This window comes from Branchiostoma lanceolatum, chromosome 5 (genome assembly GCF_035083965.1).
Source record: "Branchiostoma lanceolatum isolate klBraLanc5 chromosome 5, klBraLanc5.hap2, whole genome shotgun sequence".
In the NCBI taxonomy this organism is placed as follows: Eukaryota; Metazoa; Chordata; class Leptocardii; order Amphioxiformes; family Branchiostomatidae; genus Branchiostoma; species Branchiostoma lanceolatum.
The window spans coordinates 4,720,877-4,736,669 of NC_089726.1; the positions used below are offsets into that span (position 1 = coordinate 4,720,877).

Genomic DNA, 15,793 nt, shown 5'->3' on the forward strand with positions numbered 1-15,793 from the left:
CCATTGTGAGATTAATGATCAATCTGCATTAAGCTGCTTGACGGCCTCATCCAGACTCGCATAATGAGTGTCACAAGACTGTCTTGGGGCCACTTAAGGGAAACAACGCTGCAACAAGAGCTTTGAAAGTTGTGTAGTTGTAGCAGGCGTCACACTATAAATGATTTAAGTTCGCGTGGTTTTTATTTGGCGGGAGGGAGAAAATAGAGTGTTCGCTGTGGTTTTAAGATCGCGGTTGAAACAATAGTGGCGCTACAGTCATAGGTGGGCAAAAAGTTTCGCGGTGGTTTTAAGTTCGCGCTGAAAGTTCACCGCGAAAACCTCGAACATTTCTGCATTTACAGTAGGACGGCCCGGAGTCACGTGGCGATTCTGGCCACTAGACCATTTGTCACATAGCATCGATTCGAGGCTTCAGGGAAAAAGCAAACAGAATGTGATGTCTGGTGGGAAGGGGACAGCGGAAGGGCAAGAGAAGCTCCACTGGCAGCAGGTCTCGCCCGGGAGAACGCCCGAAACCTACATCAGGTACCGCCGGTACGGCGCGGCGGCCGCGGCACGCTGGCGCTGGCTGGGTGAGTGGTGTATAACCTAATGGATATCTGCCTGTATCTGTACTTGTCTATGGACGGTATGACCAACGTTCGGCGTAACATACCAGCTTCTGTATATTCTTTTTTCTTATTCTCTGAATTCAGAATACATGCTCTATTCTTGAGTTACTAAGCAGTCATAAAATATTCCGTATCAACCCATGTACCAGAATACTTTTGAGCAACTTATGTCTTATCATAGAAAAAATGATACGGAACTCAGACAGACTTGATATACCCACAAGTGTTACAGCCCCCTTAAGATGGCCTGCTGGAGGCTATACGGTTCTTATTATAACTATTTATAAGATCTATCGCCAGTCTCCATTGTGAGTTTTGATTTTTTTTCCTCTGGGAGTTTTTTTACGTTCAATTGTCAACTTTATGAAGGGGCACGATTTTCCGAAATAACATAGGCCATGATCAATTCATAAATCAAGATCCTTATTAAGAAAGGTACTTTGCACTATTATGTAACGGGCCAACGACTGACACTGTCCTTAAGTAACAGTAGGGCTTAAGGCGTATGTCTTGGTTCAGACAACGCGGCAAAGTGACGACTGGGCAAGGTGGTATTGTGTTACTAATGATAAATGTTGTTTTATTTGCAAGTTCTTGCCCGATGGCTAATTGCAACATGAAACAATGCATAGAGAGGTTATACTGTACAGATAGTGCGAGTTAACAATGTTGACAAGTGGAACACATGGCTATTCTAAAAACTACTACGGAATACACACTACGCTTTCTGGGTTTGACTTCTTTTTTGGAAGCAGTGGAAGACGAAGTGTCCCACTTTTTTGTAATGAGTGGGTTTTGATAGCCGCCGTTGCAGGCTCTGAAGCGGCTTTTGGGGGGCTAGATAATACACTTTTTGCAGCCACCCCGTAACTATCAGCCGCCTAGGCTGATAGTTACGGGGTGGCTGCAAAAAGTGTATCATTTAGCCCCCCAAAAAGCCGATTCAGAGCCTGCAACGGAGGCTAGGGTTTTGAAAGGTTAACATGGTTCTATTTTTCTTTTCGTCAGTAAACGTTTGGAAATTGTGGTAAGTTTTGGTGACTTCTTTAATGGCTGTTGACTTAGAATCTGAAGGTTCTTTGCTCGACTCTGGAAGACCCGGATGTTGTGCCATTAGAAAGGCTCTTAACACATATTTCCTCAAGTGAACTCAAGTGAAAATGAGTATATTATACTATATTGATAGGGAGTTAAATGAAAACATGGAATGAAATCGCGCACTCCCTCTTTTACAATCTTGGTATGGTCCATGTTACACTTGTCTTGTCGTTGATTCACAAAAGATCTACAAAATTTTGGAAACTGACCTGAAGAAATGGACTTTTCTGCGCAGCTCTCTTATTCAGTCGACATCGATTGGAAACGGTTGGATCTGTCCTCCCAACATCTGCTTGGATGTTTCATTTAGTACTGACGTCATCAATTAAGTAACAGGCACGCAAGTGGTAAGAAATAAGGAATTTTGTATGAAGCCAATTAAAAAAGGTAAAAACCCAAAATTTGCACTTAAACGACTTTCTCTACTTCCATTGTCTTCATCGTGTCATGTTCATGTAATGCAAAACGATCGTATATTTGACGGCGAGGTCGTCGTAAGGTCGTACGTCATACAACTTGATGTCGTGAATTTCGAAGCAAGTTGTGACAGCACCAACCGCATGCAAGGATCTGATGCAGTCTTTTGGCAACAGGACAGCTACATTCAACTAGTACGACCCGCGCACTTTCGACTATCCAAAGAATCAGTTTTCGATCGTACGACGTTCGTACGACGAATACGACCAGGTCGTGAACAGGTGCCAATCTTTTGTAACACCATCTCCAAAACATTATTTTGCAAACCCCGGGCGATCGGTGGGGTCCTCTATTGTTGAGGAATTTGTGTCAAACCAGTTTTTCCGCATACCCGCGGGCCTAGGCGTGCATAAGATTTACATCTAGGATGGGTTTAGATAAAGGTAGCTCGCCGTAGTTGCCAGTATCGCAGAATACGGATTTAAGATGACCGACTCAGGTTAGTTTATATTTTGTTTTCTAAGCTTCGACCAATTTCAACGCTTCTTGTATTCTTTGCCATGTTTTGAGTGGATCGTTCGGTTCCTTCTCGTAACCCATTTCCGTACATCACTTCAGTGATTTCAGGGTCATCCTCTGGACGGCCCAAAACCCGTGTCCATGTCACGGTGAGAACAAACGACGACGGAGGTGAGCATTTATTCACGTAAAACTTACTGTGACCGCTTTCGAAACTGTGGATTTAGAAGTTGTTGTCTTTTCGTGATGGTTGTCAGTTGAAAGTCGCAGATAGATATAATGGCATAGTACGTCTATTCAATGATACGACGTAACAGAACAATGAGCATGTCCCAGTTGATTGATGACTATGATCATTAATGTTATTCGGGTCACAAGTAAGGTGGTTTGATGTTACAGTTTTGGAAAAAAAGCACACGACAAGACAGTTCGGATTCAAGGTGGCATCACTTGAATATTTTCATTTTTTCTGTCTTGATCATGTCTTTAGATGTTACAATTCCATGTTGACAAGTTCTAGCAATCGTCAAAATGTTGACCAAAAATAAAATATATTATAGTTGGTAGATTTGGTTAGGAACTTTGCTAGATCGAGCTAGGCAAATGGTGGTATATTTGTCGGTGATTGTGTGACGTTCGAATTCGTTTCCGACGAAAGCAGCACTTAAAACTCTCAAGTAGCTGCTTAAAGATTTTTGTATGAGGAGAAGAAAATGAGGCCCCCTCTCCTTAAAGAGGGCCTGCATGGGGGGTCACGACAACGTTTAACGCTAAATTCGGTAGACCTGCCTACGCATCACGCTAGATTAAGGGAGTTATAATTATAAGTTACTCAAAATGTAGCAACCTCGCCACAAATTACCGTTGTAACGGAAGGGATACGAATTACGGTGAATAAAAAAACAAACTTTTCGTCCGGAAAAAGGTCTCTGACCAGGGCCCCTTATACACATCCATAGTTTCCCCATCCCCGAATCGGGACAGTTGACGTGGCAGTAATTAGAAAACAGACACCTGTGGAATCAGGTTCGACCACTTCAGTCGTTCCCGCCGGACCGTCTTACTCTTAGCTTGGTAGGACAAACAGGTGTGTCGCTCCGTCTTAAAGATCGTTCAAAAAGACGTTAACGCGGACAAAGGAGGACCAGGGACAGTAGATTTTCCCCTGATACGTTCTCTGATCGATTGGAAGTACAAGATGTGACTTTCGCAGGACATCGATAAGGACTGCTCTAAGCAAAACCTCGACAGCAGACAATTCTATCAGCCCTCGTCCGACACACCCGGGGCCTCAACCAGGCCCCACACCGGTTGGACACCACGAACTAGGGTCTCTGCAACTTAGATTTCTCTTGGTGTTGTCGCGGCTTGGTAGGGTAGGTTTGTGTGTGCCTCATTCGGTCCACGGCAACGCGGCGTTCGTGTAGATAGCTCTGGAGACCGGAGACTCTGGTTAGTTCCACTCTCAAGACGTACAAGAAGAACAAGAACAAGAAGAGCAAGAAGAAGAAAGGGTCTTAGGCCTTGGTTAGGAGACCGTAGATCGACTCTCTAAGCCTGCAAGAAGAAGAAGAAAAAGAAGAAGAAAGAGGGCAAAGATGATGTCTTATATTGACCCCCCTGAGGCCCGGAGTTGCAGCAGTATTTCCACCGCTGGTCGCGCGAGCCCTGTGCTAGCACAACCCACCGGGTGTTACGGAAGACCAGGTATTTATCGAATTAAACCGCCATCTTCTTTTTCCTTTTAAACAACAAACACCGTCTTTTTTGTGTATGGTTATCTAACGCAAGGTGCGACGCGCGAGCGCCCCATAATGTGTTTTCATGGAAGCTGTCGAGCGTTTTTTATCGTTCTTGTAGCTGTGATTGACATGTAAGTGTGCACTGGCCGTCGTCGCTTACTTTGAGGTTTCTTCAATGGTATCTTGTCTGTGACTCAAGGTTTTTGAAAGCTGCAGTCCTTAAGAATTGTGGCATTTCAGCTATAGTGTCATTCTCAGAGAAGGTTCAAACGTCTTATTCTGTGCCTAATAATCAAATCTTATTTTGAAACTATTTTCCGACAGCTGGCTTGAAAGTTGCTTGAAGCGGCAAAGTAGATGCCGCCTTAAGACGACGTCATGCTTCGATCTTGATACACTTCCTGTCGGCCCGGGTCATTGGTGAATTTAGCAACATGAAAATTGAAATATCCTAGTGTTTTCGAAATGCCCATACAGTAAATTTTCTTGTCAAAGTTTCATTTGAGTCTGCTCGTCTACTCAATGACATACAGACTCCGTAAAAGGCACCCAGGAGCGATTTGCAACAAGCGCAAACAGAGACCAATAAATTCTATAAGAGTCCTTCCCCGTGTTTCTCGGCATAACAAAGGATTAACGATAATAACTGAAAGTGAAGAAACAAAACGGCAAATCTGCCATACTTGTAAAGGTGTTTCTCGCGGTTCATTCTTTTCTATAGCAAAGAAACGCCTTGGGGAAAATACTAGTGGTGACAGAAGAATGTTGTATTGAGGCTGTTCGCAGACACCTGTGAACTACGGAAGACGTTTGCGATGATTCTTCAGAAGATGTGTTCTTGAAATGTTGCGTTTGAGTCCTGCTTGGTACCAATGATGGGACGCGTTTGTATTTGTGGATTATTCAGCGCGAAGCCAATTTTTTTCTGTGACGTTGTTAAGAATTTTGTCCTGTAATCTAGTCTAGGTCTGGGCGAGTGTCACAATGTGCCACGCAACCATAATGTATAGTTTGCCTTAGAAAAGCTTCTGTCAAAAATCAATCAATCAAAAGTCGTTTGGAAAGAACCAGAAAGGAGAGAAATGTGACGGCGCCCGGGTTTCTGTCAATCAAATATCATCCCGCACCATTTTTAAGGTATTTTCACCATGTTATAAGTTATTCACATATCCTATAATGCACATTCCACAACCATTTCAGAAATGTTTGTTGAAGTCACATTTTGCTTACATTAAATCATCATTATCAATAGTTTTCCCATTAATTTACATAAACATCGCTGGTAAAGTTATATGGTAGATACTAAAAACTGACAGAATTTTCAAGATTACTCATAGTCATTTTATAGGTCATACTTGTACATGTGTTTCTTTTGCACGGTCTGATTTATTCTATTCCTCCGACCCATTATGAGTCCATGGCAAAGGAACACATTGGGGAAGCCGTACGTGCAAAAGAAAGACATGTACATGTATGACCTATAGAACAACTTTGAATAAAAAAGTTTTGTCAGCTTTCAGCATCTACCATTTAACTTGACAAGTGACGTTTATGTAAATTTGATAGGAAACTATTAAAAATGTAAGCATGCTCTAATTCATTCTACTAGTATTCTAGCATTCTAACACATTGGGAGGTAGACAGGGGAATGTTGTCTTGTCATGATGATGTTGATGTCTCGAGGCTGTTTGCAGACACCTGTGAATTCGAAAACGTCTTTTTGCCGTTTCCTCACAAGATGTGTTCTTCGAATCTTGCGTTCGAGTCTTGCTTGGTGCTAATGTCGGAACAAACGCGTTTTTTTGTGTGGATTATTCAGCGCGAGGCAGCTTTGTTTTCTGTTACGTTATTAAGCACTTTGTCCTGAAATCTAGTGCAGGTCTGGGCGAGTGTCATAATGTGCCACCAAGGAGGTTTAATCAAACCTCCTTGGTGCCACGCAACCATAATGTATAGTTTGCCTTAGAGAAAAGCTTCTGTCAAAAATCAATCAATCAAAAGTCGCTTGGAAAGAACCAGAAAGGAAAGAAATGTGACGGCACCAGAGTTTCTGTCAATGAAATATCATCCCGCACCACTTTTAAGGTATTTTCGTAATATCATAGGTTATTCACATATACATTCCACAACCATTTCACAACATTGTTGCTGAAGTTACATTTTGTTTACATTTTTTATAATTTTCCCATTGAATTTACATAAACGTTAGTGGTTTCTACTCATCGTTTTCTATTTCATAGGTCATACCAAGGACGCTATATAATGTCCTTAGTCATACTTGTACATGTATTTCTTTTGCACGGTCTAATTAATTCTATTCTAACACATTGGGGGGTAGACAGGGGAATGTTGTCTTGTCATGATGATGTTGTTGTCTTCAGGCTGTTCGCAGACACCTGTGAAATTCGAAGACGTTTTTGCCGTTTCCTCACAAGATGTGTTAATCGAATGTTGCGTTCGAGTCTTGCTTGGTGCTAGTGTCGGAACAAACGCGTTTTTTTTGTGGATTATTGTTTTCTGTAACGTTGTTAAGCACTTTGTCCTGAAATCTAGTACGGGTTTGTCGATCAGTGCGAGTGCGACAATGTATAGCGTCATTAGTTGTCTTCGTCAAGCTTACAAGTAGGTTAATATGTTTTCGAGTGCGCGTGTCCGTGTGTCTGTCTGTGAACATCATAACTCGAGAAGTCGTGGATGGATCATTATAATATTTGGTATGTTGTTAAAGGTTGGCAACAAGAAGAAACGATTATATTATGGGCCCCCTAGCGGCTTTCTACGGTACTGCATCGGAACTTCAGGTCTTGATATCTCGTGTTCTGCACATGTTACGGTCGTGATTTTCTACTAGCTCTGGTTAGTACATATCATTCATCAGAAAAGTTCCTGGAAAAAATCAATCAATCAAAAGTTTGTTGGAAGAAACAGAAAGGAGAAAATGTAAAGTTAAGTCGCAAACAAAACTACCAGTAAACAAAACAAGTTAACAATTTCTTCATGAAAATTAAAAGATTGAAAAAGAAATTTCAAAGCTGTCTAAAAAGAGTTTTTCCAAAGGAAACATCTAAAAAATATGTAACCCCGCTGAGTTACTAGATACAAAAATAAAATAAAAAACCAACATATTTGTAACATTGCTCTTTTTTTTCCAGACCCACAGATCGTCCATGTCCGGGTGTCACCGCCTCAGTCCACAGTAAACTTAGCAGGTAACGCTCTTTCTTGTCTGTAAGTTTCTTGGTTTGTCAATGACAAAAATCTTGCAAATACTATGTTTGAAGGGCGCGATTGCTTGTTAAATCGAGTGTAATTGAGTCAACAAATCGACTCATGCCAACAGTATGTTAATCTCCGAGCAGATGTATCGGTGGCAAGGCAGTATCAAAGTTTCTTGGTTTGTCAATGGCCAAAAGTTGGCAAATTGATATCTTTAGATCTAAATGGGTGATTGTCTTTTGATTGTTAATTCGAGTGAAATTGGGTCACCAAGTACTCATGCATATACAGCATGTTAAAGAACTTCGAATTCGTTGCAAATTGAAGGTTGCTTTAATTTGTTACATCACTGTATTTCTATGTATTTCCTGTAAGGCTATAAAGATATAACCTTATTTTTCTTGTTCTTTTTTGTTTACATACAGAAGGGGCCACACCGCAGGATTCCGAGGGGGGTGAGCAGAGAAAAGAACAGCCGGCTCTTCCACACAAGTGGCAGCTGACGCCAAAGGATGAGAAGATGCAAGCTCTGTTTAACTTCAATGAAACCGCGGTATGTATAAAGTCTGATAATAGTTGAGACCCCCCAAAAAATTCTACGTTTTCATAATAACTTTATTGCAAATTCATGCCCGGAGGCTAATTGCAAGAATACATTGAAATGAGATAATGATAAGTACAGAGTAATGAAATAAACACGAAGCAAAGTCGTTAATTAGAGCTACTTCTAATCTAAACAGTTGCTATTGGGTTTGATTTCTTTTTTGTGTGCGTGGAATATGAAATTCCCTACGTTTTGGGAGATATATTGCATGGACCGGTGTTAACAGAAAGACAGTTTTTTGTAGGTCTGACGAGTGTTGACGTGGAAGTAGAATGAGCTCGATTCAAACATACATTTTGTCTGGTATTTTCAATGAAAAGTGGGTTATGACTTTTGCGTTGACCATGTGTGTTCACGTTTCCTCCCACCAGATACCCCTGAAGAATGAGTTCTTCCCAGCGGATGAAAGCTCGTCCGAGAAGTTGGAACTACTATATGGAAATAAGAAAGTCAGTCCGTGTTGCGAGAAGTGCTCTTCACCATGTTGTTGTTGTTGTGTGGTCCAATAGCCCCCTCCCCACTAGTTGTAGTTGGTTTACAAGAGTTTTTATATGAAACGTCTCTGTCCCTGAGGCATCGCCAAAAAATGACAAGGACTTGTCATTGAGTTAACAATTGTTTTTAACTAAACAAAAAAGATGCAACTTGTCTCTTCTAGATGTAATGTTTACCATGTTCTTATATGAAGTGTCTCCACCCCTGAGTCATCCCCAAAAAATTGCAAGGACTTGCAATTGAGTTAACAATTGTTTTTAACTAAACAAAAACGATGCAACTTGTCAAACTACAATGTACCAGCTATCTCTTCTAAATGTAATGTTTACCATGCTTTCATGAATTATCAAATGTCTCCGCCCCAGAGGCGCAGCCAAAGAAATTAATTGCAAGGACTTCTAATCAATATCATTCTTAACAAAAACAATATAACTTGTTAAACTACCAGATGTCTCTTCTATATGTGATGTTGTATTGTTTTAGTCTCATTTCTTGTCAGGATTTTAACTGTGTTATCTAACAACAAATATGAAATTTGTTAAAAATCACTCATCATCCACATCGATTGATATCATCATAACTGAATTTTGATTGAAGTATGTGACGAAAACGAACCATACGCCAGCTTTCACTCTGTAACATGTTTGTAATGTGATGTATGTGTGGGAGATGTGTTTATAGAACTATTAGCACTTAAATGATGTAACGTTAATCTGAATCTTTGTTGTTTTGTCTGTCACCCTTTACCAAGGAGGTTATACATCCATTGCACTTACCTATTGCCTGACCTCAATGAAAAGCAGCCTGCAGGCTGATTTGAGCTTTTCATGAATAAACAAAGGTATAAGCAAACCTGTCTCCTCTTTCTTATCAGTTTTATGAAATATATCTGAAGCTAAGCTGACTTAAAGGTTCTTACATTTTCTGTTTCTAAATGTTTTTCCTGATTTGAATAAGGGAAAGATTCCATGTAACGTAACATTACCAATTAACGTCCGATTTATTCAAAACGTATTTAGCTTAAAACCGCGCAGACAGAGCCAAATTTCAAACCCATGGGCGGAAATATCAGCTCTTCTAAAAAGAAAATGCATGGTCTGTAAGTTTTTCTCCGCCTGTTTAACGCCGTGCGAGCATGTATTTATACTGTGGTATATGATGAAGAATTGTGCTAGGGTAACCCATTATCGTCCACTTCTGAATCTTTTCCCTTCTAGCACTATGCTTGAAGAACATAGACCAGAAAAAAATGCACAGTAACTGTCCAAAGAAGTCTGCAGACAAATGATAGTAAAATCACTATGTCTGTCCGGCCACTTGCTTAACGCGATGGAAAAAAAAATGTTTATCTGTAAATTTCCCCCACATGCGCGGCACGTGGCGTTCACGTGGTAAACGCATGGCCATTATGTTTTGCTGTGCAAAAATTAAAGAGATGGCTAAGGATCATACTTATGATGTTCTTTATTGCTCATTAGAACAGGCTTTGGCATAATACACCGCGACATGTGGACATGAGCCAAACCGGACGTAAATAGGTTCTGCACGTAAATAGGTCATGTTACGTTACCATTCAGGGTTTGAATCCACCCACATACCTCATACTTCAGCACTGCCAGTTCAAGAAAAAAGTCCTCTACTTCCCACCAGGTTGTCATTTTATATCTTATTTATTCTCAAACAAACAGTACCAAAAACATAAAACGTCGTCTGGAAACATTAGTCACCAAAACATACTGTAATTCACTGTATATTCACAGTAGCAAAATTTCACGGTGTAAGGAAAATGGACACTTTCACTGAACTGTAACTTCTCGGTGGCTTCAAGTGATTTACAGAACAGATGTGTGAAGGAATCATAAATGATCACAACAGGTTTTTCACGGTGATGATAAGTTCACAGAAGTGACTGTGAAAACAGTGAACATAAAGTTACAGTGAAAGAAACAAGAATAACAGTAAGATCCTAAGTCAAGTTTCTGTATGCTTTAATTCCAGAGAAAATTGCAGGCACCAACAACACAACAAATTGTACAGCTAGATTACAGCAGAATAGAAGACTTTGTTTTACATTGTCTGTACATTTTCTCAGTGCTACAAAATGTGGGAGTCAGTTGAGTTCTAAAAATAGCAGGTGCATTTGATATCTAGGCATTGCTGAGGAATTTTGATTAATCAAAATTATTTCTTTTAGCTTTTTCATTTGTAAGGCAACAAAAGTTTAATTTCTTGTTTCTTGGATGAAAATTATTGAGGGGGGTGGGGGTCAAAATCTAAAAAAGGAACAGGCACCTTGAGATAGACACATAATCGAAATACCGTGCTGGTTAACATTTCAAACAATGCATGTTCATTGATAAGTTGGATAACTGTAACAACTAGCAAGGCAAACTTTCTCCAACTGTTAGCGCCTAAACATCAGCATTTGGGGGTTCATGTTTTGACTGTTATCTTTTTATTTTTTTCCTTTCAAATCAGAAAAGAGCGCTGAATCGAAGAGCCAAGAAATTAAAGTGATGTGGCGTAGTATCATAATAAAGTTACTTCAACTGCTGCCCCATCAAATTCAAAAATGAGCCATGGCATCTCGCATCTGCTTGAAGACTTTTTTTAGAATAGGCGGTGACAGAACACAAAAGCAGTTGCAAAAGAATGTTTTGTATGCGTTTTAACTATCATACAGATAATTCTTCTGTCAGAAAATTAATTTGTTACACGAAGCATGATACAGCTTAAAGTTGTACCACTTGAGTCATATCTATTGAATGTTCTTTGACGACATTATCATCATGTCAAATATTACAGTGTAAAGCACACATACACAGTATTTCAAGTATGTATATGATATGCAGCATGTAGTATAATAGTGACAATTGAAATCTATTAGACTGTGCACAGCCCCCTCTAGCAGAATGGTTAAGAACTACAACCAGCTTGTACATTAAGAAAAGACACCTCTTTCCTCTTTAGTAATAAATAGCCTGGAACCCAAACCTATCATAGCTCCCGAGTCTCCTATTTGCGGAGGGGAGACTTGGGAGCTATAATAGGTTTGGGTTCCAGGCTACAGTTACTAAAGTAGCCTGGAATCCAAACCTGTTATAGCTCACAAGTCTCCTATTTGTGAAGAGGAGACTCAGGAGCTGTAATAGGTTTGGATTCCAGGCTACCTTAGTAACTGTTACAGAAAAATAACTGAGACCAGTTTAACTCTACAAATATTCAAGTTTTGTAGATGGAAAGCTTCGCTATGTTCGATTATATCTGGCATGTAACATCGACTCTCATAGTTCCTCAAAAATTAAAAGAGATCTACTAATGCAGCATCAGTAACCCCCGAGGTATACACACTTCAGATATATCAATGCGTTCTTGAGAATGCCTGGAAAACCACTGCTTTTATCAAAATGTGTCCCTCTTAGGGCATCTGGTGGAATGGCGAGAGTTGATGCTAGCACAATGAATCTATTTGGCACTTTTGATCCACTGCATAAATTGGGGCGATTGACAGGAAAATTTGGCATGAAAAAAATCTTAATTTACTAAGGCCACACCATTTTAATCTCATGGAATTTAAAAAAAATGCTAGATTGGAAAATCAACAGGAAAACAGAATCTCAGAGGAAAGTTTTTACTTTGGTGCACACAATTTCAGGGAGTGAACAGGGTCAGGTGCAAGTTTTCACCCCAGCCTTCTGTTTTCATGATTTTTTTGGGGCTAAAATTCAAAAAAAAAAATCCGTTAAACAAGAAATTAAATTGGTGTGGCCTAACAGTGAGGTAACTCAATCGACTGCTGATTTGAGGAACTAAACAGAGATAAATGTCTGGTTAATCATGGATAATAAAGGTGGTGGGCGTTGAACACACCCCTTCTGAAAAATTAATAATTAACACTGATCCAACAAGAATTTTGCTTCCTGGGGTCCAAAAAATGCCATGACGTACATTTTGTAATTAGAACATAAACTGCCTCTCCCTTTTCTGTAAAGTCAAACACAGGAGTCCACAGAACTGGGTCAGAGTCCAAAAGATTAAATACACATCAGGTACATACATGTACTGTAAATGTGTTTATTTTTATGCAGTGACTGAATTTTGAAGTAGGAGGGGAAAGGAGGTTTTCTCAGCATTTCTAAGTTCACAAAGTTGAAACAAATTTGTAGTACAGTACTGTTGCAACACAATGTAGATGTATGTTCACGGTGTCATGATTTTTTTTGTAGAAATAAAACCATTGCAAACATTTAAAGATTTACAGTAACTGTATCCTGTATGCTTATTGGGTCACAGAAATCATTTGCGGAATATCATAGGCTTTGCAAAGACCTTAACTCTTCAAATTTTGCACAATGCATCACATCAAAACTTAACAGTGTTTTTCATCTAATATTGCAGGACAAGCTGAATTGAGACTAGACGTGTATAATTTTACTATGAATGCAAAGGGCTAATTTGACGTTTACAAGGTCATATTGATAATATTTTTTGTAAAAGGCTTTCTTATGTAGGCTTTTCAAGCTCGAAATGAAGAAGAAAAAGGTAGACATTCTTATTATTATATCATAGAAACATGGGTGACCACTGGATAAAAATCCATGGTCTTTGAAACACTTATCAACAGTTAAACAACACCTTTTCCTCAGTGATCAGTATTGGGTTTGAAATAAATACATTCAAAACGGTGCGTTCCATTCTTACGGCTTTGCTAAAATCTTTAATCAATGACATTCCTGTATACGTACACAGGCTTAAATGACAGGGGTTTTGCAAGGTAACCAAAGAAAAGGATGAAATCTAGGGACTGTTTGCTGGTCTGGGAGAGTGGAAGAGTCAGGCCTAAAAATTTGTAGCCTGGATGCCAGACCCCCAATCTCTAAACTATCTATTGTGTGATATTTTAGAGTTTAGGGTCTGGCATCCAGGCTAACAAATTTGCGTTGCGTATAATGTCATAACTTAACGTACATGTAAGTACACGTACAGATTTAAATTCACCTGGTAACTTCAAGGTTTAACAATCCAACGTGGCCGACAATAAGCCAGTTCACAGTTTGAAATGCACATGCATGAGGTCAAAGGTGACGGCCCCGATCTTATAAACTGACTAGCCTATACTTGATACATGTCCAGACATGCGTTGATGAAGGTTAGACATCCAGGTAGTAAGATAAGCCAAAAATAGTTACTGAAGCAACTGGATAAAATTTTGAAACAGTCAGACGTTTCAGACAGCATGTCCAGACATGTTCTGTTTATGTCTCGGCTTCAAACTTTGATATACTACAGACAATGGATCACATTCCATAAACAGTAGGTAACGGTGATCACAAAGCCTATTTTGAGGCCTTAGGGGCAGTGGGTTGTTATTTACTGTGTCTAGGGCATGGTATTAGAAAGCGGAGCCCATCCCTATCCTTCCACTGACTTGAACTTACCTCCCCAACCACAGTCAGGTACCCAATTTTACACCTGGGTGGAGTGAGGAAAGTCGTTTAAAGTGCCTTTCCCATTAGGACACAACGTCTGGGGAGGAATACCGGGAGTCAAACCCGTGACCTCTCGATCTCGAGTCTGCTAGCCTAGTCACTCGGCGCCACGCATCACACGGCATGCACAGTTAAAATAGTGAACCAGCTTATTGTTGTTTATAACGAACAAGGTAGACAGAGAAGTATCTACCAGTTACTACTAGTAGTTGTAAAAAAAGCCACTGGAAATCAAGAGGTAGCAAAATGCGGTAGTTGTAGTTCTCTATTATTTCATTCGACGAAACACAGCAACTTTACACACTGTATCATATCCATATACACAGTGACTTCAAGTATGAGACTTGTGTATCATCCCGAGGACAAGTATTTGTACTTTCTCTCCTTGTCTCGTCGTAGAATATATATACATTAAAAGGTTGATTTCGACGCCTGAAAACAGGGATGTGGCAACGCAAAATCAATTTTATGGATAACATCATCTTAATCGAAATCTGATTTAACAGTGAAAAAACTTAAATTCATTTTGCAAAGGACCTCTCACCTTGGACTAACACTTGGAATTACATATGGCTTATAGAAACTTCTTGACATAGAGCGTTTTCACGTGTCTTCATAGTGACACCAACATGTAGGCAGATATTTGCATTTCAGTGAATCATAGCTCAAGCGTTTTCGGACAGCTAGAGATCTTCTGACATCAAGTGATCTTCTTCTCAAATAAAAGAATACTAGAAGAACTGCCGAACAAACATAAAACTGCTATGTTCACTAAATGAGCTATGGTCCATTGATATGCAAATCAAGGACGCTAACATGGCGGTCAGCACTTGCCTGCTTCATTGATGTGAGAAGTGAGTGAAAACGCTTGACATGTCAACTTATCAAAATCAATTCGAGCAAAGATGTCATCCATAAAAGAAACTCTGCAGGCCATAAACAATATGTAATGCAGAGTTGCTGAGGGAAATTGTTTCAAGACAGAAATACAACAGAAACATCTACAAGATCCGAGTTTCACAAATCAGTTTTTTCTCATAGTTTACATTTAAAATGATAGACGAAAGCTTCAGTACTAGAATCAACTTCATTTTCGTGATCACAAGCAGCATATATAGTTAAGTATGAGAACTAATATGTAACCCTGCAATGTAGTAGTATCATCTTTTGAGAAATTACAATACAGCACAGATTGTTGACATACAGATCCCCAAATTTCAACTTTCCCACAAAAAAAGTCTGATATTTATATACATAAAAGAGCCTCTAACCCTGCTTGAAACTTCATGAAACGAAAATGCAACAACAAAAAAACATGCAACCAGGGCTCTAGCCAGCCTGAAATTTTATCCCGTAAGCCCTAAAATTTTGTACAAACCTAACATATCGAGCGCCGAAGGCGCGAGGCGTCGCGCCGTAGGCGCGACAATTCTAGGGGGGTCCGGGGGTATTCCCCCCCGGGAAATTTTTAAATCTAGACCCTCTGAAACACTATCTCCAGCATTTTGAGGGGCAAGTTTGGGTGAAAAATAAATTGGGCCTTCGTTGTATACAATCGGCAAATAAATGAAATTTAGCACCACAAAACTTTCTTATTTA

General features: G+C 39.8%; 1 protein-coding gene across 3 annotated transcripts; it reads left to right on the forward strand.

The window, feature by feature from the left end:
• Positions 1-2,521: 2,521 nt before the first annotated feature.
• On the forward strand, positions 2,522-9,557 carry LOC136434537 (uncharacterized). 3 transcript variants are annotated; one of them, XM_066427406.1, is made up of 5 exons: positions 2,522-2,628; positions 2,748-2,819; positions 7,543-7,599; positions 8,032-8,159; positions 8,582-9,557. In XM_066427406.1, the coding sequence occupies exons 1-5, from the start codon at positions 2,616-2,618 to the stop codon at positions 8,717-8,719; spliced, it is 408 nt and encodes a 135-aa protein (XP_066283503.1). In that variant the 5' UTR covers positions 2,522-2,615; the 3' UTR covers positions 8,720-9,557. The 3 variants fall into 3 exon arrangements, 2 of the variants coding, with proteins under 2 accessions (XP_066283503.1, XP_066283502.1); XM_066427405.1 differs by lacking the exons at positions 2,522-2,628; positions 2,748-2,819 and adding an exon at positions 3,688-4,355; XR_010755755.1 differs by lacking the exons at positions 2,522-2,628; positions 2,748-2,819 and adding an exon at positions 7,082-7,104.
• Positions 9,558-15,793: the final 6,236 nt, after the last annotated feature.